At 43.1% G+C, this 25,660-nt stretch overlaps 1 protein-coding gene across 1 annotated transcript in view; it reads left to right on the top strand.

Moving 5' to 3' along the window:
- Positions 1–25,660, top strand: part of Nlrp1b (NLR family, pyrin domain containing 1B) — a 75,840-nt gene that overhangs the window by 28,284 nt on the left and 21,896 nt on the right. The window contains exons 4-9 of the mRNA XM_063270033.1: positions 523–693; positions 1,427–1,597; positions 11,082–11,171; positions 11,800–11,882; positions 12,866–12,965; positions 14,327–14,550. Coding sequence (XP_063126103.1) covers positions 523–693; positions 1,427–1,597; positions 11,082–11,171; positions 11,800–11,882; positions 12,866–12,965; positions 14,327–14,550 — 839 coding nt within the window. The remainder of the gene's footprint in view (positions 1–522; positions 694–1,426; positions 1,598–11,081; positions 11,172–11,799; positions 11,883–12,865; positions 12,966–14,326; positions 14,551–25,660) is intronic.

Genomic DNA, 25,660 nt, shown 5'->3' with positions numbered 1-25,660 from the left:
ACCATGGGAACCAACACTACTGTAGTATAGTGTGTGATCATGTTTACCATACCATCATGGAGACATTCACAATTGCCAATCCTCAGCTCTCTTCCTATACATTTTTCAGCCTTCCATCAGGAGACTCAAGAAATCATTTCCAAAGGAAAGCAGGTACATTCACATCAAAGAGAAGAAGCCAGTCTGAATTTCCAAGGTCCCACTTTGTGTCAGGCCATGAGCCGAGTACTGTAAATTACAAAGAAAATATGTGAGCCATTAGTTCACACCCTTAGGACACATAGACTGAGTCAGAAACAGATGCACAACATGAGCACACAGCACGCTATTCTAAAGACAGAGATGAGAAACCACCCAGAGGAGAGGATCCACAACTTGGATCGAAAGTACATGTAGAAGGCTAATGAATTCTGGGGATGACATACTGGTGCCTGGGACTCAGGCAGATAGAAACCCCATCTGCTATGTAGGGCAGTGCACTGGCCATACACACACAAGTCAAACACTTCTCTCTCCCCTCAGGCACAGGTGGACCCCAATCACTGATGCCAGTTGGAAGATTTTATTCTCCAATCTTAAATTCACCAGAAACCTGGAGGAGCTGGACCTAAGTGGAAATCCACTGAGCTACTCTGCAGTATGCAGTCTCTGTAAGGCCCTGAAACAGCCTGACTGCCAACTAAAGAGCTTGTGGTAAGTCTGGCCTGAGTTCTCCCCAGAAGCAGGGTTAGATGGGAGGAGACTAAAGGCAAAGGATGTCTACGGTGAGGCTTGATATTTATCAAATATTCACTGAGCTACCATTACCATACCTATAACACACGCCATACTAGTTAAAGTAAACAAATGGATTTTCTGTTTGTGGTGATCATGAAAAACTGCATTCATCAAGAAATCCCATTAAATAATGGACTCATGAGAGTTTCAGTGGAGCATACTTCCTAAGGACTTGGGTAAAGCAGAAGTGAAGAATACAGAGGCAAAGGGAAGCTTAACGGAAGAAAGATCCAGGTCCGAGGAACGGCATCTTCCCATTTCCTCCTGTCCTCTACACTCGTAATCAGATGTCTACTTTGTTTCTATGGGCTTTATCTTGATTAAAATTTCACTTAATGAAAGAGATTGTGCCCTATTCTACATATGGTGAATTTTATGTCACATGGCTCTTGAAATATAGCGGTGAACTGTCCTAGGCCTATGGAATTCTGCCATGACTGATGGCAGCAGAGCATTGATCCTGACATATATCCATCACTCCTGCAGCTCAGCTGTGGAGAGCTTGGAATTATCTCCCTAGAATAGTAAAAGCACACAGAGAGCTAAGCACAGGCAGCTCACCATGCCAAGTTTCACAAGAGTAGACCTGAGATAAAAATTTCAAAACAAAGGCATCTAAAGAAGCTGACAGTGAGCATCTCCCATGCAGGCTTGTTGAATGTGGCCTCACATCCAGATGCTGTTCACTCCTGGCCGAAGTGCTCAGTGCCCACTCCAGGCTGACTGAGCTAGACCTGCAGGTGAATGACCTGGGTGACAATGGTGTGAGGCTGCTGTGTAAGGGACTCAGGAGTCCTGCCTGCAACCTCAGCATCCTGCGGTAAGCAATCCCCACATTTCCTTTCTGGAAATAAGGAGGGGGAGGGATGTAGATGACAAAACACACAAAAGAAAAGGGATAGTTAATTCATAGTCAGCCTGACTCCTGTCCAGCTGTACCGCTTACACCCTGTGTTGGTCAAGTCACTGTGTTCACAAAACCTCAATGTCTTCATGGATTAAATGGAATGTGATACCCATCTCATGAACATGTAATGGATATTACATTGTACATATGAAATGGCATACACTATACACTTGTAAAAGCAAAGATAATACTACGTAAGTAGCTGGGCATGGTGAAATCACATGCATTAGCATGGCTATATATATAGTAAGGGACTCTCAGACTTGTCTTCTTCCAGAACAGTGCTTCCATTATTTGTTCATTCATTAATTCATGTATACATGCATTCATATTAGGTTCTCTGTGTGTCAAGCATTGGTGCAAACCCTAGGAAAACAAACAAAAATACATGTGGCCCAGTCTTCTGAATTATATGGAAAGAGACAGATATTGATCACACTCAGCCTGTGACTCTGTATTGACAAATGTCGCGCGCCCAATGTCCCGCCAGCAAGAACGACGCGTGGCAACAGGATTCTTCTGCGAGCAAGCCTTTACTGTGTTACAGCTCTTCTTAGTGTTACAGCTCTTCTCAGTGTTACAGCTCTTCTTAGTGTTACAGCTCTTCTCAGTGTTACAGCTCTTCTCAGTGTTACAGCTCTTCTGAACAGGGACCCCGAGCAGCAAAATCGCTCGGCTTATATAGACAACAGTATGCTAATTATCTCTCAGGGATTGGTGGGGCTTGGATCACCCGACTACTTGTCCTCCAGGGATTGGCGGAGAATGAATCACCTCATTAGCATATTAACGGTCAACTAACACCTGGTGCATAAACCGCACATGTGCAGTACCGCTGTTCACCACTAGAGGGAGCCCTAGCAAGGGGACAAGCCTGCACATGTGCAGTAAGTCGTTTATATCCAGACAAGGCTGGATGTCGGCGCCATCTTTGTTTCGCCGCGCCGCTCTCTACATCTCCCCCTTTTTTGTTTAATAAAATGACTGGTCTAGATCTGGGTGTCACGTCAATCTTGTCATTGCTCCTGTCTTAGGTCGTTCTCATCCAAACTCGGCCTTACCCGTCATAGAGTTACCCTATCGCCATCGGGCCCCGTGTCTTAGGTTGGTCCGAGTTCGAGGAAAGTTGCCCGTCCCTGGATACAATGACTCCACATGACTGTGACAAAAATGATCTAGGGCGAACTCTTGATCTTTCAAAGAGGCCAGCCATATGTTGGGAGAAGTACCCTTTTTAATGGTGGTCATAGCCTGGTAAACAACCACTTTGTGTCTGGCATGTTCTCTTTTTTAAACAGCCAATAAGCCAGAGACCTACTCCGCATCCCAGGAGGACAATAGCTCCCCAGGACAAACATGCCCACCCACTCCTTAACAAGGGAGAAAGCATTGGTAATCCATGAGGTAAAGTCTTCAACTGTGATGGGGTCCAGCCTAGTGCTGTTGAGGACAGCAATCTGCATCAGCAATTGTCTTGATAGTTGCTCTGCTTTCATGGACCAGTTTCCTTTTAGATAATTCGAGATTTCTTTGCTCTGTTGAAAATGCTGAGAAAAGTTAACTTGCAAAGGAATAATGCATAAAACTCTAAGGGAGGAAACACAAGACAGCTGTGTCATATGATACAGTGCTTCAATTTGTTCTTGAACTAAATCTATCCTTTGATTGGCTAATAGAAGGCCAGATGCCAAATGGGTATTAAATTCTTCTTGTATCTCTAGCGCCACTGCAGTTCTGATTGACAGTCTCAGCCGTCTGTATTTGATTGGTCATAGCGATTGCAGCTGTGGTAGCTGCGGCAGCAGACAGCACAATGGCTGAAATTATGGCTGCCATAATTCCAAAATCTCTTTTGGCTCTCAGCAAATTAAGAATAGGAAAGCTATCTGGGTTTGCCTCCACTGGGATTGGCACAAAGGAGGGAATCTTAACCATCACTGCGGTGTCATTGGTGCCATCCCAGCATTCAGCTAAATAGCAGACTACATCAGAGCTATTACAATTTAAAGCACCACTGCTTACATTAGTGCTTATCAGAAAAAAGGTGATCTAGCACATACTGAAGTACTAGTGGCAGTATTATTTACCAAGAGGTTATTATATTGAATATTAATCAACCTGGTATCACCTTTTTCTGGTAGCTGAAACATTATACAGCACGAAGTTCTCTCCCATCAACCTAGCAAAGGGGGTCAGGGATGTATATAACCCTTGCTCATTGGACAGCACCCATTGAAACCAAGGCCAGAGATTATGCTTGTCAGTCTTATTCTCAAAACAGTAGAATTGCTATGAACTGGCATGGGTACTGGCCAGGATCTGGCAATAGCCCACAGGGTGAGCGAATTAACCTGTATTACCATTCCCAGTAGTAATAGTAGGGTTCGTAGTCTCATCTTCAGGAAGAGCAGAAGGCAATTTTCGAGTCAAACGCTCAGGTACCCAAATTGGATTTTCTTGATTCTGCGGAAAAACACAAATCGCTCCCCTGGATCGTATTAGAATAGGATCCGGGCCTTTCCATTCTCCAGTGAGTACATCCTTCCACTTCACCTGATCCTTGGGTGGGATAGGCCACTGCCCATGGCGTTCTGCCGCCGAATAGTCATGGGCGTCTAAATTTAAGAAATTTAAAGTAAGAAGTGCAGTGGAGATGGCAACCTTGGGGGTTGGCGGCACCTCACCAATTCCCCCTTTTTGTTTATTTAAATAAGCCTTTAATGTGCGATGGGCACGTTCAATGATTCCTTGGCCTTGAGGATTATAAGGAAGTCCTGTCAGGTGTGCAACACCCATCTGATTGCAGAAATGTTTAAACTTTTCTGAAGTATAAGCAGGGCCATTGTCGGTCTTGAGCAGCCTAGGAAGACCCCAAGCACTCCAAGCCTCAAGACAGTGGGCAATGACATGAGAGGCCTTTTCCCCAGACAAGGGAGAAGCAACTATGACCCCGGAGCATGTATCGATGGAAACATGCACATACTTTAATTTTCCAAAGGCGGGGACATGGGTAACATCCATCTGCCAAACCTGCAGGGGTCGAAGGCCACGGGGATTAATGCCCACATGTGGGGTGGTAATAAACGCACTGCAATTACCGCAGCGAAGCACTATTTTTCTGGCCTCTGCTCTAGATATAGGAAAACGTCTGCGTAAGGTCTCAGCAGTAACATGAAATAAGGAATGGAACTGGGTGTCAGCTTCCACAGGAGTCAGCACAGCAAACGTAGTGGCTCTAGTAGCCAAATCGGCCAGGTTATTCCCATGAGACATTGGGCCAGGCAACCCTGAATGAGCCCTTATATGGGTGATGAAAAAAGGGGAATGCCGAGATAGTAACTCCTGCTGGATCTCCAGAAACATAGAAGCCACTGTACTAGTGGTTCTAATCATTCCCGCAACTTCTAAAGATTTAACTGAATTAACCACATAGGAGGAATCTGAAACAATATTTAATGGACTAGGGAACACTCGGAGCACTTCCAATACAATCTGACACTCAACTAATTGAGGGGAATTAGGGGTAAATTGCTTAGTTACCACTTTACCGTCATGCACATAAGTACCCAAACCAGTTTTCGATCCATCCGTATAAACAATATCCCCTGCCTGAAGGGGTTCCATGCTGGTAACCCGGGGAAACACAAGGGGATGACATTTTGCAAAGGTCAAAATGGGGTGCCTGGGGTAGTGATTATCAAACACCCCTGAAAAGATGCACACAAGTATTGCCCAGTCATCATTTGTAGCAGCCAGCACTTGGAGCTGTTCTGCAGTATAGGGTATAACAATTTTTATTGGATGTTTACCAAAATGAGTTACAGCTACTTTTAGTCCTCTCATAGCCAATCTTGCCACCGCTGAGGGGTACCACTCTATGGTTTTAGCCGGAGAGGCTTGTGGGTGAATCCAAAGTAAGGGGCCATTCTGCCATAACACCGCAGTGGGTAATTTAGCAGTTTGCAAAACACATAGCTCAAAAGGTTCATCAGGTTGTATCCTTACTAATTGAGCCTCAGAAAGAGTCTTCTCCACCTTTCGGAGGGCCTCTACAGCCTCCATAGACAGGGATCGTGGGGATGTTAATTGCGGATCCCCTTCCAATATATCAAACAAAGGTTTTAACTCAGCAGTAGATATTTTCAGGAATGGCCGTAGCCAATTAATATCTCCCAAAAGTTTTTGAAAATCATTTAAGGTTTGTAGGTGATCTCGCCTGATTTCAATTTTTTGTGGAGTAATAACTTCTGGATGTACAACGGCTCCTAAAAACTTGCCCATCAGCGATCTCTGAACCTTTTCAGTAGCTATAGTTAGCCCAAACTGTTGGAAATGTTTAATTAAGTCAGCATATGCTATCTCAAGCTCTTGAGGTTTGGATCCACAAAGGAGTATATCATCCATGTAATGAAGAATCGTTAGTGATGGATATTGCCCTCTGACAGGAGTCAGGGTCTGTTGTACATATAACTGACATATAGTGGGGCTGTTTGCCATCCCCTGGGGCAAGACTTTCCATTGATAGCGCTCATCAGGCTCCACATGATTTATTGCAGGCAGAGTAAAGGCAAACCTCTCTTTATCCTTAGGATGTAAAGGAATAGAGAAAAAGCAATCCTTAATATCTATTATAATAACCTCCCATTGCTTTGGCAAGGCAGAAAGAAGCGGAAGACCGCGTTGGACTGATCCATACAATTTCATTTGTGTATTAATTGCTCTAAGATCATGCAATAGTCTCCATTTTCCTGACTTCTTTTTTATAACAAATATTGGAGTATTCCAGGGTGAGCTTGAAGGTTCCAAATGTCCTAAATGCAACTGTTCCTTTACTAATTGGTGAGCAGCCTCCAGCTTTTCAGAGGAGAGAGGCCATTGAGGAACCCATACAAGCTTCCTCTGTTATCCACGGTATGGGCATAGCCCCCTCAATGGCCCCTAAGAAAAACCCAGATCGTGACGATCGGGTTTTGCAGTGGGTTGAATTGGCTCTGTAGTTCCTTGGTGATGCTTACCAATGCCTTTTCCTGGGACATACCCCATATCCCTTACCATTCTCTGTGCTGGTAGGGAATTCTCATTCATAAGTTTAAGCCCTAACTCAGCCAAAATATCTCTTCCCCATAAGTTGACAGGTAAAGGAAGAACATATGGGACGAAACTACCCTCCTGTCCTTCTGGGGCTTTCCACTTTAAGGGCCTAGAGCTAATAGTTGGACTAGCTTCATAACCTAAACCTTGTAATGAATGGGAAGATTGAGTAATGGGCCATTTTGTAGGCCACCATTTAGTGGAGATAATGCTTTTGTCTGCCCCTGTATCTAGAATTCCCTCAAATGTCTTTCCTTCAATGGTTAGGATCAGAGTAGGTCGAGCGTGTAAATCGACCATAAGATATGCTGAATCAGTGCCCGTAGAGCCGAAACCCTTCTTTCCTCTTTTTGTACTTCCTGATTTAAGCTGGGCGTGATAACTGGGTAAAACAAGCAATTGTGCAATCCGGTCACCTGGGGAAATGGAGAAGAGACCTCGTGGGGAGGAGCACATGATCTTCAACTGGCCCTCATAATCTTGATCAATAACCCCAGGATGTACCACCAATCCTTTAAGAGTAGTAGAGGAGCGTCCTAAAAGCAGCCCAACTGTATTGGGTGGTAAAGGGCCATGAAAGTCAGAGGGGATAGGCTGCACCCCCATTTGAGGGGTTAGGACGATTCTGGAGGTGGCACGGAGGTCTAATCCTGCGGAACCCGGAGTGGCTCTCCTGGGGAAGTTTGATGAGCCCAGGTTACTGGGGAGCTGGTTGCCCCATATATTTGAGGGCCCTGAGGACGGGGGCCCAGTTGGACGTTTTTTGACATATCCAAGGGTTTCCCTGTTATGTCCTTTACTGACCTGCACTCATTGGCCCAATGTTTCCCTTTCTTACACTTTGGACACAGTCCTGGGGCTTTCTTTGGATTAAAGCCAGGATTCTGATTCCTGCACTCCCTTTTCATATGACCGGGCTTTCCACATTGGAAACACATGATGCCTCTGCTAGAGAGGCCAGGCCGCCTTTGTCCTTGTAATATAGCTGCGGCTAGACCAGTATTGGTAAGTGGTCCTCCTATTTCCCTACAGGCTTTCAGCCAAGCCTGCAGCCCCTTAGATTTCCAGGGGAGGATTGCATTGCGGCATTCTTTGGTACATTGTTCAAAAACTAACTGTTCTATTAAGGGCATGGCCTGGTCTTGGTCTCCAAAAATCCTACCAGCAGCCTCCATCATGCGGGCCACAAAATCTGAGAAAGGCTCACTTGGTCCTTGGATGACCTTGGTCAGGTTCCCGGACACCTCTCCTCTGTTAGTTAGAGCTTTCCATGCCTTGACAGCACTAATAGCAATCTGGGCATATACCTCCAAGGGGAAGGCAGTTTGATTATTGGCCCATTGCCCTTGTCCAGTTAACATGTCAAATGTCCAGGCAGGTTGTCCTGCTGCTGCATTTGCGCGTGCTTGTGCTTGGCAAGCATCGTGCCACAATGCCTTCCACTCAATATACTGTCCCATGCTAAGGAGACAGGCCTTTGTCACAGATTGCCAGTCTGCTGGAGTCATGGCAATGCTTGCTAGTCTTTCTACCTGTGACATGGTAAAATTAGCAGTAACCCCATAGGCACGAACAGACTCTGCCAGTTCCTTAACTTGCTTGTGCTCTAGGGGCTGATGAGAACGAACGCCATCGTCCTCAAACACAGGAAACATTTGCCTAAGTGCTCGCTGTGTTTCAGGTGGACAGAAAGAGTACTCACACTCCCCCTCTATATAAGGCGGGGGAGTGGAGGCCACCAAGGCATTAATAACTTTCGGTTTCTTCACAGTGGCTCTCCACCTAGGCCCATATCTTTCTTCCTCATATCTGGCTGCCTCTTCCTCTAATTCCTCCTCCTCCGACTCTGACAACTCTTGCTCAGAGTCACTACCAGTCAGTTCTAAGGCTTCTGATTCTTTTAATGGATACAAAGTATCCTTTCCGGATGACTTGTACTTCATCCGCTGGGGTATACCTATTTTTTCCTCCAGCGGCATTTCTTCCGCCTTTTGTATCTCTTTCACTTTTGTTTTAGTAACCTTTTTCTTTTTGCGCGCTCCTAATTTCTCACTCTGCTGCTCCATTTCTGACATGCTCTCTTGAATGTTCTGTCCTGCCTTGACTATGTCCTCACATTTTAACACAACTAGTAAGAAGACAACAGTCACTATAAAAACAAGCAACAATCCCTCCATGGCAAGACTAAATCCAAAAAGGGGCATGCCTCTCGGAGCTTGCCTTTTAATTTACCTTCTCGCAGTTCTGAATCCTCTTCAGCACACTGAAGGGTCCCCTCGGCACCGGCGATGTTGGTTCCCGGGCCTCGGCACCACTTGTCGCGCGCCCAATGTCCCGCCAGCAAGAACGACGCGTGGCAACAGGATTCTTCTGCGAGCAAGCCTTTACTGTGTTACAGCTCTTCTTAGTGTTACAGCTCTTCTGAACAGGGACCCCGAGCAGCAAAATCGCTCGGCTTATATAGACAACAGTATGCTAATTATCTCTCAGGGATTGGTGGGGCTTGGATCACCCCACTACTTGTCCTCCAGGGATTGGCGGAGAATGAATCACCTCATTAGCATATTAACGGTCAACTAACACCTGGTGCATAAACCGCACATGTGCAGTACCGCTGTTCACCAATAGAGGGAGCCCTAGCAAGGGGACAAGCCTGCACATGTGCAGTAAGTCGTTTATATCCAGACAAGGCTGGATGTCGGCGCCATCTTTGTTTCGCCGCGCCGCTCTCTACAGACAAACTGCTGAATGTTCTTTGTTCAACAATATCATGAGCATATAATTCTGTGAGAGGCATGGTTTTACTGAAAGGCCCAAGAGAGCTCTCTGAGGAATGAAGGAGAAATAGCCTTGGTTCAGCCAACATGAGGCCAGCAGCCCAGGCAAAGGCAGAGTAGGGAAGGCTCTGAAACAGATAGGGGCTGGAACCATAGAGAGTTGAATACAGAAGCCTGAAATAGTGTTCTGTACCTGGAGCCACACTATTTCTCCTGACCTAGAGTTCCATGAAAACTAAGAAAACCTCCAAACTATAGCCCTGAAGATATGTGTCCTTCTCCACACAGTCCTTCATGCTGTCTCTGAACTGCTCCCTCTCCTTTACCTCCACATTCCCAGCACAAGTCCACAGGCAGATTCCAGAAGAACCCTTCCCAGAAGTTACTGGTGCTTCATGAGCTCAGAGAACCACAGAAGCTCTGAACCCCTGTACACAGAGCCTGCTAGTTCTTCCAACCAATAGGAAAAGTCAGGCAAGCCCATGCCCTGGACTTCCCTCTGTCTGGCCTTTTATTGAAACTCTCAAACCTAAATGAACAGTTCGGTAGTGAAGTCCAATTTCGTCCCTCCCCTTGGTAGCTGAAACAGACCCAGATGCTTGACACATTTTCAGTCATGACTGTTCCTCAAACACTGAAGAACTTCACCAGGACTGGCCTCCACTGCACGTCTGTAACAATTCAGTTACATGTGAAATCTTAGCCAACACCTTCTCTGCTCTCAAGGGCTCCATCACCTAGAGGGCACCTCATGAAGCAGGATGGTGTCATTGCGCAGCCTCTCAGAGGAGGAGGAGCCTTTCTCCTCCTGCCTCACAGCAGTAGAGTAGGAGTGATGTATCCATGCATAGAAGAGAAGGCAGGCACTACTCTAACACCAACATCCTGGAACCTGAAACCAAGGATCTTTCCTTCAAGGAGAATTCCATGAAACCTTGCATCCCAGCACTATTTGCTCACCTTGAAGAGAAGCCCAGAATCACTCTGGGGATATGGACATGACTATCAGCCTTTAGGAATGCTGATAGCTACAGACGTGCCCTTTGCCACAATAGTCCCCTTATGTATGGCCATGATCCCCACCTTGGGATAATATATTTCCAAAGACTAACCTGTTGAGAGTAGGTATAAAGGTCCAGTCACTCACTTCAGCCCTGGAATGTTCCAAAGGTCCTCTCTTGTATTCAAATCTCCCTGAACATTGACCAAGTCCCACCAAGACGGCGTTATGGACACATCTCCTTCCTTTCAACCTGCTGCTGCTCTCCATTATCTCCTTTGTTCTGATTCTTTTTTTTTCTTTTTTTCGGAGCTGGGGACCGAACCCAGGGCCTTGCACTTGCTAGGCAAGCGCTCTACCACTGAGCTAAATCCCCAACCCTTTGTTCTGATTCTTAAACAAGGATAAAACTGAATGAGCCTCCTCACTGGTTCCCTCCACAGACAACAGAGTCCAGAATCCTCGACTCTGACTTCTCAAGATTCTGTGGAAGGTCCCAGAATAAAACAGTTCTCTCTTGTTCTTACAGGTTGGACCAGGCCTCTCTCAGTGACCAGGTGATTATGGAGCTCAGAGACTTGGAGGCAAAGAATCCAAAGCTACGAATCTCCAGCACATGGTAAGCAAGATGGAGGGAGAAAGGATTCCCTCAGATCAATCTGGCGTTATGTGGCTGATTTGAAGCTGAGAACTGAGGAAAGGGTCCTGAAGTAGGAAAGATACAGAGAGCCTGAAAAAAGCAGGGCATCACAATGATTGAATAAGAAAGGGTTCTGTATGAAGGGTGGTTGTATGGCTTTTTTTAAAAAAATATAATTATATTAAAGCACTTCCATCAGAGAAATATTATGAGAGCAAGAAGCTAAACTGGTTTTTGTGGCAATCCAGTCAGGGCACAGGAATCTACCTCTGTGATGATGGCATTGACCCCTCCATGAAGGCAGAGCCCTCATGGTCTCTTTGCCTGACCCTTCATCCTATGAGCCCTGTGTCATTGCATTGGGGATTAACATTCTAATGTGTGAACACTGGGGGACACATTCATATAAAGCAAAGAATGGGGTTGAGATTATCCTGGTTCTGGAACCATGAATGCCCAGGAGGATGAGGGCCTTCATACAGTTGTCTCAGAGCAAAAAGCATGAGACAGAGTTCAAATTCAGATGCGTTGGGTTTTAAGTGGAGATAGCATGTGCACATCCCTAGCTTTCCCTTATATCTAAGGGGAAGAATATATCTATGTATAGGATGCCACACATGATGGTCCCCACTGAGAACATGGATGGAGAAGATATCATGGACTCATTCAAACAGCAGAGACAACAGTCAAGTAAGTGAAGGGATCAGACCCAGAGCATGTGAGTATAGATTGCAAGAGCATCTGTAGGAGGACATCACATTTCTTTTTCTTTTTCTGAATTCTTACAGACTTCATACACAAATAATATACTGACCATCATTTTTGCCACTTCATCTAGTCACTTCAAATCCTCCTTTGTTCTATGCACAAATTCTCAAATTCCAACCTCTTCTTTAATATTACTGATGTTATGTGTACTGTATAATATGTGTGCTTACACGTATGTATACATATGTATATATAAATACAATGTGATGAGCCCATTTTCTGTTGGACATGTTGGATAACCTACTAGGGAGCACTTGACTGGGGAAGACTACCAGATATTAACTGCTTATAGCTCTTCACTTAGGCACGGGGCATTATGAAATTACAATCATCCACGAGAGTATGTCAACCAGGGTTTCATTAGCTGGAACTTCTTGAGATAGTGATGTTAGTAAGATTTCATGGGTTGCATGTCACAGAGAGAATAAATTATCAGCAATAAATGTATTGAAAGTGTTTATCATATCGATGCTCCCTTCTCTGACATGGGACAGTACAAGCCATAAAAAAGAGTGCCACTCCTTGCAAGACCTTCCACACCTAGAACCAAGAAAGAATACTGCTTCTTTCTCTTCCAGACTTGGGGGCAGCAGCTTGTATCAGGCTTATATCTTGTCTTGTCTTGTATCAGGTGCTGTACTAGGTCTCCCTTTTTCCTTCTGATCTGCCACCACCTAGGACTCACCTACCTATCCTTGCTCATCCATATATGGTATTATGTTGTTTTCTCAACACACACACACACACACACACACACACACACACACACACACATCAGAAACAGGGAGATAGAAAATACGTGCATGGACAACACAAAGTGACCACTGCCTGGCCTATTCTACATGAGTGGTACTTATAACTTGTACTACTAAGGAGATTCCATCCATCTTGCTCTACCTCTCCAGGAGAGACACTCATGGAAACTCTGGGAACTGAAGATGACTTCTGGGGCCCTTCAGGACCTGTGTCTACTGAGGTGGTTGACAGAGAGAGGAACCTGTACCGGTGAGTGAGCTCTACCTGGCAATGGCTTGCTTTCCCCAGTCCATTTTCCATAAGGGATCCCCACAGATAGCATCTGCTTATCTTCTCTTTTCTTGCCAGTGCAGAAGGCTAAGCCAGGACTGGAATAAGAAGTTTAGTCTGTTATAAAAATAGAGGCCTTTTTCTGAACATTTTTTCAGGCATTTACAAAACAGAAGAGCACCAACTACTCAGATCCATCAACCATTTTGCACGTCTGTTTTGGCTACTCTCAATCTTTCTTGGTCAACACTGTCAGAGTATTGTAACTCCAAGACACCATATGATTTCACCCACAATAATTTTATTATACATTTCCCATGTTTAAGATAGGACTTCATCTTTCCCAACCAGCACACTCTTATCACATCAACTGTGCTGACCTGAGCTCTTCATTTCACTTAAACAGTGTGTGTTCAGCTTTTCTCATTACCTGAAATGTGGCCTATTTGGGGATTATTTTATTCCTGGTGTATGTAGCAACCCTCCCCTCATTACATTCAGGTTCACCTGTCCTTAGATTCACTTTACATCTCTGTACTCTCTGCTACACTAACTTCACTCTCCTACTTCACTAACAACCAGTGTGAACCATGAACCCCTTGAGGCCAAGAACATGACAATATGTACGACAGCCCTGTCCTCCATGGATTCTAGTCTCATGCATAACAACTGACTATATACACAACCATGCCTTCTTCCACAACCTGTCATCCTCCACCAACACTGTAATAGTTACTGCCTCAGCTGGAGAAACTGTCACTTACAATTTCCACGTGTCCACCCACCTGTCACAATACAGGGAGCCTTGGAAAATCAATGAAGATCTTGGTAAAGCAGAGTGTCAAGGACAAGAATTTATCAGTCATATCAGCAGTTAGACTTTCATTGAGAAAAATACTCTTTAAGAATATAAATACTAAAAACCAATGATGTGCCTCATTATTTGTCTTAGTCTAGTGTGTACAAGATACCAGTTTTATTCTCTAAATCACAACAAACACACACACACACACACACACACACACACACACACCTATTTCATCACTCTCATCACCATCACAGGAAGAGCTAACAGCTCCCGACATCTGTTTCATGTAGGTTTGCATTAGATCACTCAGTACTCACAGTTCTCTAAGATGGTGTTGTCATTAACCCAATGTACAGATGAGGAAACAGAGTTGGAAGGTTAAATGGCTAATCAGGGATCAACATAAACAGCAGAGAAACAAAACTCAGAGCCAGGTGCCTGAAGTCTGCTGTGTCCTGGGTTCTGCATTGTGTCTGCACACAACAAATGAGTAATACTGATTTGAACTGGTGTCTGCCTCTCCCTCTTCCAGAGTGCAATTGCCCATGGCTGGTGTCTACCACTGTCCCAGCACAGGACTACACTTTGTGGTGACAAGGGCAGTGACAATACAGATCGAATTCTGTGCCTGGAGTCAATTCCTGGACAAGACTCCCTTACAACACAGATACATGGTAGCTGGACCTCTGTTTGACATCAAGGCTGAGCAAGGAGCTGTGACTGCTGTGTACCTCCCTCATTTTGTGTCCATCCAAGGTAACCAAGGGAAGATTAAGGAGGAGGGTGGTAATAATGGATGGGCTTGACAGGTCTTACTATAGGTTCATAGATAATAAGGAAAAGTTTGTCCTAATATTGTAGGGGGCTCATAAAATGCCCCCACCTAAGTGATTTTCAAAGATCCTTTCAGAAGATGGTTTTATAAATAAGGGTCCCAGTGAACAATCTCATAAAGAAAGCCATTACTGGAGCCTGTGATACCAGCACTGTCAATGTACAAGCCTCAGGAAATTTCTGCTCTAAACAATGAAAGAATGGCACCCCATATTCCCTGCAAGCATGCCTAGTGTATATGCTAGCAAGTAGGGAAGCTGTAATGGTACACCACCTTCTGGGATACATGTCTAAATTGGCAGAGCACAAATGAGGGGGAATTTGAGGATCTGGTGCGAGGTCTGAGTCTGCCTTGGGAAAAGACTAGCTATCGAGTCCCCAAACTGTCATACAAGATACATTTTTGTGTTGTGCAAATTCCTCTGAAATTATTGGCTAACATGTTGTTGATGTAAATTCCAAGATGTACCACATCATGCAGGAGCAATTTCATTATCTCATTTCTTGGAGATTACCCATTCCAAATCAAACACCTGAAAGAAAATATTTTTCGCTTCTGGTCCCCATCTGTGATCAGAGCCAGGACTGTTTTACAGCCCTTGGACATGAAACCTGCCCACAGAGAACTGGTCTGCCAGGAGCACTCTCCCTCCTAAGCACTCAGCCCACAGATGAAACTCCACTATCTCCCCATTGAGTGTACAAGGAGACACCCACCAAGAATGCACAGGGATCAGGAGCTGCAGGGCAGCCTGGGGCTGGCCCTTCAAGTCACCATCTGTGCCCAGAGCCAGGATTATTCCACAGCTCTCAGACACAAAACCTGCTTGCAGATAGCTGATCTACCAGTACCATTCCCTCTCCAAAGATCACAGGAGAGACGCTACTTTCTCCCCATTGACAGTCCAAGGAGAGACACCATGTAAGCACAGTGGAGTGAGAGCCACACAGTGGCCTAGGACAGGACCCTTCCAGTCTCCATCTGTACCCAGAGGAAGGGCTGTCTGACAGATCTTAGAACCAAACCCTGCCAACAGAGAGGTGGTCTCCCAGGAGCATTCTCACACCAAGGCTCACAGGCCCAAAGCAGAGACAAGCTCCAGTCAGAGAAAAGAAGACCAACTAACATCAGAGATACCACCTGGGGAAAGGCAAGCACAGGAACCTAAGCAACAAAAACCAAAACTACTTGACATCACCAGAACACAGGTCTCAAACCACAGCAAATACTGGATATCCTAACACACCAGAAAAGCAAGACTTGGATTTAAAATCACATCTTATGATGAAGATAGAGGAGTTTCTGAAGGACATAAGTAACTCTCTTAAAGAAATTCAGGAAAACACAGGTAAACAAGTAGAGACCCTTAAAGAGGAAACAAAAATCCTTTAAAGAATTACAGGAAAACACAAGAAACAGGAGAAGGAATAGAACAAAACCATTCAGGATGTAAAAATGTAAATAGAAAAAATAAAGAAATGACAAAGGAAGACAACCCTGGAGATAGAAAACTTAGGAAAGAGATCAAGAGTCATAAGCACAAGCACCACCAATAGAATACAAGAGATAGAAGAGAATTTCAGGGGCAGAAGATACCATAGAAAAACATTGACACAACCATCAAAGATAATGTAAGATGCAAAAAATTCCTAACCCAAAAAAAATCCATGAAATCCAGGACACAATGAGAAGATCAAACCTAAGGATAATAGGTATAGAAAAAAGTGAAGACTTCCAACTTAAGGGGCCAGTAAATATCTTCAACAAAATTATAGAAGAAAACTTTCCTATCCTAAAGAAAGAGATTCCCATGAACATAGAAGAAGCCTACAGAACTCCAAATAGGTTGGATCAGAAAAGACATTCTCCCACTACATAATGGTCAAAACACCAAATGCACAAAACAAAAGAAAGAATATTAAAAGCAGTAGGGTAAAAGGTCAAGGAACATATAAAGGCAGACCTATAAGAACTACACCAGGCTTCTCACCAGAGACTATGAAAGCCAGAAGATTCTGGACAGATGTCAACAGACCCTAAGAGAACACAAATGCCAGCCCAGGCTACTATATCTTGCGAAACTCTAAATTAACATATATGGAGAAGGCAAGATATTCCATGACAAAACCAAATATACACAATATCTTTCCACAAATCCAGCCCTACAAAGGACAATAGATGGAAAACTTCAATACAAGGAAGGAAACTAGACCCTAGAAAATGCAAGAAAGTAATCTTCCAACAAATCCAAAAGAAGAGAGACACACAGACATAATTCCACCTCTAACAACAAAAATAACAGGCAACAATCAACCTTAATATATCTTAACATCAATGGACTGAATTCTCCCAATAAAAAGACCTATACTAACAGACTGGATCCATAAACAGGACCTAGCATTTTGTTGTATACAGAAAATGCACTTCAGTGACAAAGACAGATATTACTTAAGAATAAAATTCTGGGAAAAGCTTTTTTCAAGCAAATGGTCCCAAGATACACGTTGGAGTGGCCATTCTAATATCAAATAAAATTGGCTTTCAACCAAAAGTTATCAAAAAAAGATGAGGAATGACACTTTATATTCATCAAAGGAAAAATCTACCAAGATGAACTCTCAATTCTGAACATCTATTCTCCAAATGCAAGGGTACACGCATTCATAAAAGAGACTTTACTAAAGTTCAAAGGATATGTTACACCACACACAATAATAGTAGGAGAATTCAACATACCACTCCCATCAATGGACAGATCATAGAAACAGAAAATACATGGAGACACATTGAAACTAACAGAAATTATGAACCAAATGCATTTAACAGACATATATAAAACATTTCATCCTAAAACAAAAGAATATACCTTCTTCTCACCACCTCATGGTATCTTCTCAAAAACTAACCATATATTGGTCACAAAACAGGTGTCATAGATACAAGGAGATTTAAATATTCCCATGCACTCTATCAACTCACTGTAGACTAAGGCTGATCTTCAATAACAACAAAAACATCAGAAAACCCACATACTCATAGAAGCTGAGCATCACTCTACTTTGGTCAAGAAAGAAATAAAGAAAGAAATGAAAGACATTTTAGAATTCAATGAAAAAGCAGGTACAACATATCAAAAATTATGAGACACAATGAAAGCAGTGCTACAAGGAAAACTCATAGCTCTGAGTGTCTCCAAAAAGAAAATATAGAGAGCATACACTAACAGCTTGACAGCACACCTTAAAGCTCTAGAACAAAAAGAAGCAAATTCACCCAAGAGGACTAGATGGCAGGAAATAATAAAACTCAGAGCTGAAATCTCCCAAGTGGAAACAAAAAGAACGATACAAAGAATCAACAAAACCAGGAGCTGGTCTACCTATCAAAAAGATAGATAAACCTTTAGCCAGGCAAACCAGAGGTCAGAGACAGTATCTAAATCAACAAAATCAGAAATGAAAAGGGAAACATAACAACAGAAACTGAGGAAATTAAAAAAAATTATCAGATCCGACTACCAAACTCTCTACTCAATAAAACTGGAAAATCTGGAAAAAATGGACAATTTCCTACACAGATACCAGGTACCAAAGTAAAATCAGGATCAGATTAACCATGCAGTCCCATAACCCTAAAGAAATAGAAGCAGTCATTAAAAGTCTTACAACAAAAAGAGCCCAGGATCAGATGGGTTTAGTGCAGAATTCTATCACACATTCAAAGAAGACCTCATACCCATACTCTTCAAACTATTCCACAAAATAGAAATAGAAGGAACACTACCCAATTCGTTCTTTGAAGCCACAATTACGCTTATAACTAAACCATACAAAGACACTACAAGAAAGAGAACTTCAGACCAATTTCCCTCATGAATATCAAGACAAAAATACTCAATAAAATTCGTACAAACCAAGGAAACATCAAAACAATCATTCAAGCATGTTCAAGTAGGCTTCATCCCAGGAATACAAAGATTCACTATATGGAAATCCATTAATGTAATCCACTATATAGACAAAATCAGGAAAATAAACCACATGATCATTTAATTAGATGCTGAGAAAGCATTTGAAAAATTCAACACCCCTTCATGATAAACATCTTGGAAAGATCAGGAATTAAAGGGCCATACCTAAACATAGTAAAAGCATACAGCAAAGCAGTAGCCAATATCAAACTAAATCAAAAGAAACTTGAAGAAATCCCGCTAAAATGAGGGACTAGATAAGGCTGCCCATCCTCTCCCTACCTATTCGATATAGTACTTAAAGTCCTAGCCAGAGCATCTAGACCACATAAAGAGGTCAAAGGGATCCAAACTGGAAAGGAAGAAGTCAAAAAATCACTATTTGCAGATGATATGATAGTGTACTTAAGTGACTCCAAAAATTCCACCAGAGAACTCATAGACCTGATAAACAATTTCAGCAAAGTGGCTGGATATATAATTAACTGAAACAAACAAGTTGCCTTCCTCTATTCAAAAGATAAACAGGCTGAAAAAGAAATTAGGGATATGACACCCTTCACAATAGTCACAAATAATATAAAATACCTTGGTGTGACTCTAACCAAGCAATGAAAGATCTGTATGACCAGAACTTCAAGTCTCTAAAGAAGGAAATTGAGGAATATCTCAGAAGATGGAAAGACCTCCCATGCTCATGGATTGGCAGGATTAATATAGTAAAAATGGTCATTTTGCCAAAAGCAATCTACAGAATCAAAGCACTCTCTACCCAAATTTCAACTCAGTTGTTTATAGAGTTAGAAAAAGCAACTTGCAAATTCATTTGGAATAACAAAAAAAAAACAGGATAGCAAAAACTATTCTGAACAATAAAAGAACTTCTGGGGGAATCATCATCCCTGACTTCAAGCTGTACTGCAGAGTGCTTGAACTATCCAGTGGGAAAAAAGACAACATTTTCAACAAATGATGGCATATAGAAGAATACAAATTGACCCATTCTTATCACCCTGTATAAAGCTCAAGTAAAAGTGGATCATGAACCATTACATAAAACTAGTTACACTCAAACTAATAGAAGAAAAAGTGGAAAACCCCGTGGGAGAGAGACCTCACCGCCTGGTCAGGTGGGCACTCCTGAGGCTGCAGAGTGGAGGAGACCTCCAACACTGCCCACCCCTGCCCACATCCCTGGCCCAAGAGGCAACTGTATAGGGCCTCTGGGTTCCCGTGGGGGAGGGCCCAGGAGCGGCAGGACCCCTACGCCTGAGACACCGCCGGAGCCTGAAGGAAACAGACCGGATGGACAGTTCTCTGCACCCAAATCCCGTGGGAGGGAGAGCTGAACCTTTAGAGAGGCAGACACGCCTGGGAAACCAGAAGAGACTGCACTCTGCACACATCCAGACGCCAGAGGAAGACACCAAACGCCATCTGGAACCCTGGTGCACGGAGGCTCCCAGAAAGAGCTGCGCAGATCTTCCCGGTTGCTGCCGCCGCGGAGAGGACTTGGGCAGTGCCCCATGAGCAAACTTGAGCCTTGGAACCACAGGTAGGACCAACTTTTCCCCTGCAAGAAACCTGCCTGGTGAACTCAGGACACACAGAGGCAAAATTCCTCTAGGACCGGGCACTTCCTGTGTTTACCGGAAGTCCCACACCCGAGGATCCCGGCCCGCAGCAGCTCTCTGCTCCCAAACCCCGTGGGAGAGAGACCTCACCGCCTGGTCAGGTGGGCACTCCTGAGGCTGCAGAGCAGAGGAGACCACCAACACTGCCCACCCCTGCCCACATCCCTGGCCCAAGAGGCAACTGTATAAGGCCTCTGGGTTCCCGTGGGGGAAGGCCCAGGAGCGGCAGGACCCCTGTGCCTGAGACACCGCCGGAACCTGAAGGAAACAGACCGGATAAACAGTTCTCTGCGCCCAAATCCCGTGGGAGGGAGAGCTAAACATACAGAGAGGCAGACACGCCTGGGAAACCAGAAGAGACTGCACTCTGCACACACATCTCGGACGCCAGAGGAAAACACCAGGCGCCATCTGGAACCCTAGTGCACGGAAGCTCCCGGAAAGGGCGGCGCATGTCTTCCTGGTTGCTGCTGCCGCACAGAGCTCCTGGGCAGCACCCCGCGAGCAAACTTGAGCCTCGGGACCACAGGTAAGACCAACTTTTCTGCTGCAAGTGACCTGCCTGGTGAACTCAAGACACAGGCCCACAGGAACAGCTGAAGACCTGTAGAGAGGAAAAACTACACGCCCGAAAGCAGAACACTCAGTCCACATAACTGGTTGAAAGAAAACAGGAAAACAGGTCTACAGCACTCCTGACACACAGGCTTATAGGACAATCTAGCCACTGTCAGAAATAGCAGAACAAAGTAACACTAGAGATAATCTGATGGCGAGAGGCAAGCGCAGGAACCCAAGCAACAGAAACCAAGACTACATGACATCATCTGAGCCCAATTCTCCCACCAAAATAAACATGGAATATCCAAACACACCAGAAAAGCAAGATCTAGTTTCAAAATCATATTTGATCATGATGCTGGAGGACTTCAAGAAAGACGTGGAGAACTCCCTTAGAGAACAAGTAGAAGCCTACAGAGAGGAATTGCAAAAATGCCTGAAAGAATTCCAGGAAAACATAAGTAAACAAGTAGAAACCCATAGAGAGGAGACACAAAAATCCCTGAAAGAATTCCAGGAAAACACAATCAAAGAGTTGAAGGAATTAAAAATGGAAATAGAAGCAATCAAGAAAGAACACATGGAAACAACCCTGGACATAGAAAATCAAAAGAAGAGACAAGGAGCTGTAGATACAAGCTTCACCAACAGAATACAAGAGATAAAAGAGAGAATCTCGGGAGCAGAAGATTCCATAGAAATCATTGACACAACTGTCAAAGATAATGTAAAGCAGAAAAAGCTACTGGTCCAAAACATACAGGAAATCCAGGACTCAATGAGAAGATCAAACCTAAGGATAATAGGTATAGAAGAGAGTGAAGACTCCCAGCTCAAAGGACCAGTAAATATCTTCAACAAAATCAGAGAAGAAAACTTCCCTAACCTAAAAAAAGAGATACCCATAGGCATACAAGAAGCCTACAGAACTCCAAATAGATTAGACCAGAAAAGAAACACCTCCCGTCACATAATAGTCAAAACACCAAACGCACAAAATAAAGAAAGAATATTAAAAGCAGTAAGGGAAAAAGGTCAAGTAACATATAAAGGCAGACCTATCAGAATCACACCACACTTTTCGCCAGAAACTATGAAGGCCAGAAGATCCTGGACAGATGTCATACAGACCCTAAGAGAACACAAATGCCAGCCCAGGTTACTGTATCCTGCAAAACTCTCAATCAACATAGATGGAGAAACCAAGATATTCCATGACAAAACCAAATTTACACAATATCTTTCTACAAATCCAGCACTACAAAGGATAATAAATGGTAAAGCCCAACATAAGGAGGCAAGCTATACCCTAGAAGAAGCAAGAAACTAATCGTCTTGGCAACAAAACAAAGAGAAGAAAAGCACACAAACATAACCTCACATCCAAATATGAATATAACGGGAAGCAATAATCACTATTCCTTAATATCTCTCAACATCAATGGCCTCAACTCCCCAATAAAAAGACACAGATTAACAAACTGGATGCACAACGAGGACCCTGCATTCTGCTGCCTACAGAAAACACACCTCAGAGACAAAGACAGACACTACCTCAGAGTGAAAGGCTGGAAAACAACTTTCCAAGCAAATGGTCAAAAGAAGCAACCCGGAGTAGCCATTCTAATATCAAATAAAATCAATTTTCAATTAAAAGTCATCAAAAAAGATAAGGAAGGACACTTCATATTCATCAAAGGAAAAATCCACCAAGATGAACTCTCAATCCTAAGTATCTATGCCCCAAATACAAGGGCACCTACATACGTAAAAGAAACCTTACTAAAGCTCAAAACACACATTGCACCTCACACAATAATAGTGGGAGATTTCAACACCCCACTCTCATCAATGGACAGATCATGGAAACAGAAATTAAACAGAGACGTAGACAGACTAAGAGAAGTCATGAGCCAAATGGACTTAACAGATATTTATAGAACATTCTATCCTAAAGCAAAAGGATATACCTTCTTCTCAGCTCCTCATGGTACTTTCTCCAAAATTGACCATATAGTTGGTCAAAAAACGGGCCTCAACAGGTACAGAAAGATAGAAATAATCCCATGCGTGCTATCAGACCACCACGGCCTAAAGCTGGTCTTCAATAACAATAAGGGAAGAATGCCCACATATACGTGGAAATTGAACAATGCTCTACTCAATGATAACCTAGTCAAGGAAGGAATAAAGAAAGAAATTAAAAACTTTTTAGAATTTAATGAAAATGAAGGTACAACATACCCAAACTTATGGGACACAATGAAAGCTGTGCTAAGAGGAAAACTCATAGCGTTATGTGCCTGCAGAAAGAAACAGGAAAGAGCATATGTCAGCAGCTTGTCAGCACACCTAAAAGCTCTAGAGCAAAAAGAAGCAAATACACCCAGGAGGAGTAGAAGGCAGGAAATAATCAAACTCAGAGCTGAAATCAACCAAGTAGACACAAAAAGGACCATACAAAGAATCAACAGAACCAAAAGTTGGTTCTTTGAGAAAATCAAAAAGATAGATAAACCCTTAGCCAGACTAACGAGAGGACCCAGAGAGTGTGTCCAAATTAACAAAATCAGAAATGAAAAGGGAGACATAACTACAGATTCAGAGGAAATTCAAAAAATCATCAGATCTTACTATAAAAGCCTATATTCAACAAAACTTGAAAATCTACAGGAAATGGACAATTTCCTAGACAAATACCAGGTACCGAAGTTAAATCAGGAACAGATAAACCAGTTAAACAATCCCATAACTCCTAAGGAAATAGAAGCAGTCATTAAAGGTCTCCCAACCAAAAAGAGCCCAGGTCCAGACGGGTTTAGTGCAGAATTCTATCAAACCTTCATAGAAGACCTCATACCAATATTATCCAAACTATTCCACAAAATTGAAACAGATGGATCACTCCCGAATTCCTTCTATGAAGCCACAATTACTCTTATACCTAAACCACACAAAGACCCAACAAAGAAAGAGAACTTCAGACCAATTTCCCTTATGAATATCGACGCAAAAATACTCAATAAAATTCTGGCAAACCGAATCCAAGAGCACATCAAAACAATCATCCACCATGATCAAGTAGGCTTCATCCCAGGCATGCAGGGATGGTTTAATATACGGAAAACCATCAATGTGATCCATTATATAAACAAACTGAAAGAACAAAACCACATGATCATTTCATTAGATGCTGAGAAAGCATTTGACAAAATTCAACACCCCTTCATGATAAAAGTCCTGGAAAGAATAGGAATTCAAGGCCCATACCTAAACATAGTAAAAGCCATATACAGCAAACCAGTTGCTAACATTAAACTAAATGGAGAGAAAGTTGAAGCAATCCCACTAAAATCAGGGACTAGACAAGGCTGCCCACTCTCTCCCTACTTATTCAATATAGTTCTTGAAGTTCTAGCCAGAGCAATCAGACAACAAAAGGAGGTCAAGGGGATACAGATAGGAAAAGAAGAAGTCAAAATATTACTATTTGCAGATGATATGATAGTTTATTTAAGTGATCCCAAAAGTTCCACCAGAGAACTACTAAAGCTGATAAACAACTTCAGCAAAGTGGCTGGGTATAAAATTAACTCACATAAATCAGTAGCCTTCCTCTACACAAAAGAGAAACAAGCCGAGAAAGAAATTAGGGAAACGACACCCTTCATAATAGACCCAAATAATATAAAGTACCTCGGTGTGACTTTAACCAAGCAAGTAAAAGATCTGTACAATAAGAACTTCAAGACATTGAAGAAAGAAATTGAAGAAGACCTCAGAAGATGGAAAGATCTCCCATGCTCATGGACTGGCAGGATTAATATAGTAAAAATGGCCATTTTACCAAAATCGATCTACAGATTCAATGCAATCCCCATCAAAATACCAATCCAATTCTTCAAAGAGTTAGACTGAACAATTTGCAAATTCATCTGGAATAACAAAAAACCCAGGATAGCTAAAACTATCCTCAACAATAAAAGGACTTCAGGGGGAATCACTATCCCTGAACTCAAGCAGTATTACAGAGCAATAGTGAAAAATACTGCATGGTATTGGTACAGAGACAGACAGATAGACCAATGGAATAGAATTGAAGAACAGAAATGAACCCACATACCTATGGTCACTTGATTTTTGACAAAGGAGCCAAAACCATCAAATGGAAAAAAGATAGCATTTTCAGCAAATGGTGCTGGTTCAACTGGAGGTCAACATGTAGAAGAATGCAGATTGATCCATGCTTATCACCCTGTACAAAGCTTAAGTCCAAGTGGATCAAGGACCTCCACATCAAACCTGATACACTCAAACTAATAGAAGAAAAACTAGGGAAGCATCTGGAACACATGGGCACTGGAAAAAATTTCCTGAACAAAACACCAATGGCTTATGCTCTAAGATCAAAAATCGACAAATGGGATCTCATAAAACTGCAAAGCTTCTGTAAGGCAAAGGACACTGTGGTTAGGACAAATCGGCAACCAACACATTGGGAAAAGATCTTTACCAATCCTACAACAGATAGAGGCCTTATATCCAAAATATACAAAGAACTCAAGAAGTTAGACCGCAGGGAGACAAATAACCCTATTAAAAAATGGGGTTCAGAGCTAAACAAAGAATTCACAGCTGAGGAATGCCGAATGGCTGAGAAACACCTAAAGAAATGTTCAACATCTTTAGTCATAAGGGAAATGCAAATCAAAACAACCCTGAGATTTCACCTCACACCAGTGAGAATGGCTAAGATCAAAAACTCAGGTGACAGCAGATGCTGGCGAGGATGTGGAGAAAGAGGAACACTCCTCCATTGTTGGTGGGATTGCAGACTGGTACAACCATTCTGGAAATCAGTCTGGA

The sequence above is a fragment of the Rattus norvegicus genome, chromosome 10, assembly GCF_036323735.1.
Source record: "Rattus norvegicus strain BN/NHsdMcwi chromosome 10, GRCr8, whole genome shotgun sequence".
NCBI classification, from domain to species: domain Eukaryota; kingdom Metazoa; phylum Chordata; class Mammalia; order Rodentia; family Muridae; genus Rattus; species Rattus norvegicus.
The sequence above is the reverse complement of the archived record's forward strand: the minus strand, read 5'-3'. Positions and strand labels throughout refer to the sequence as shown.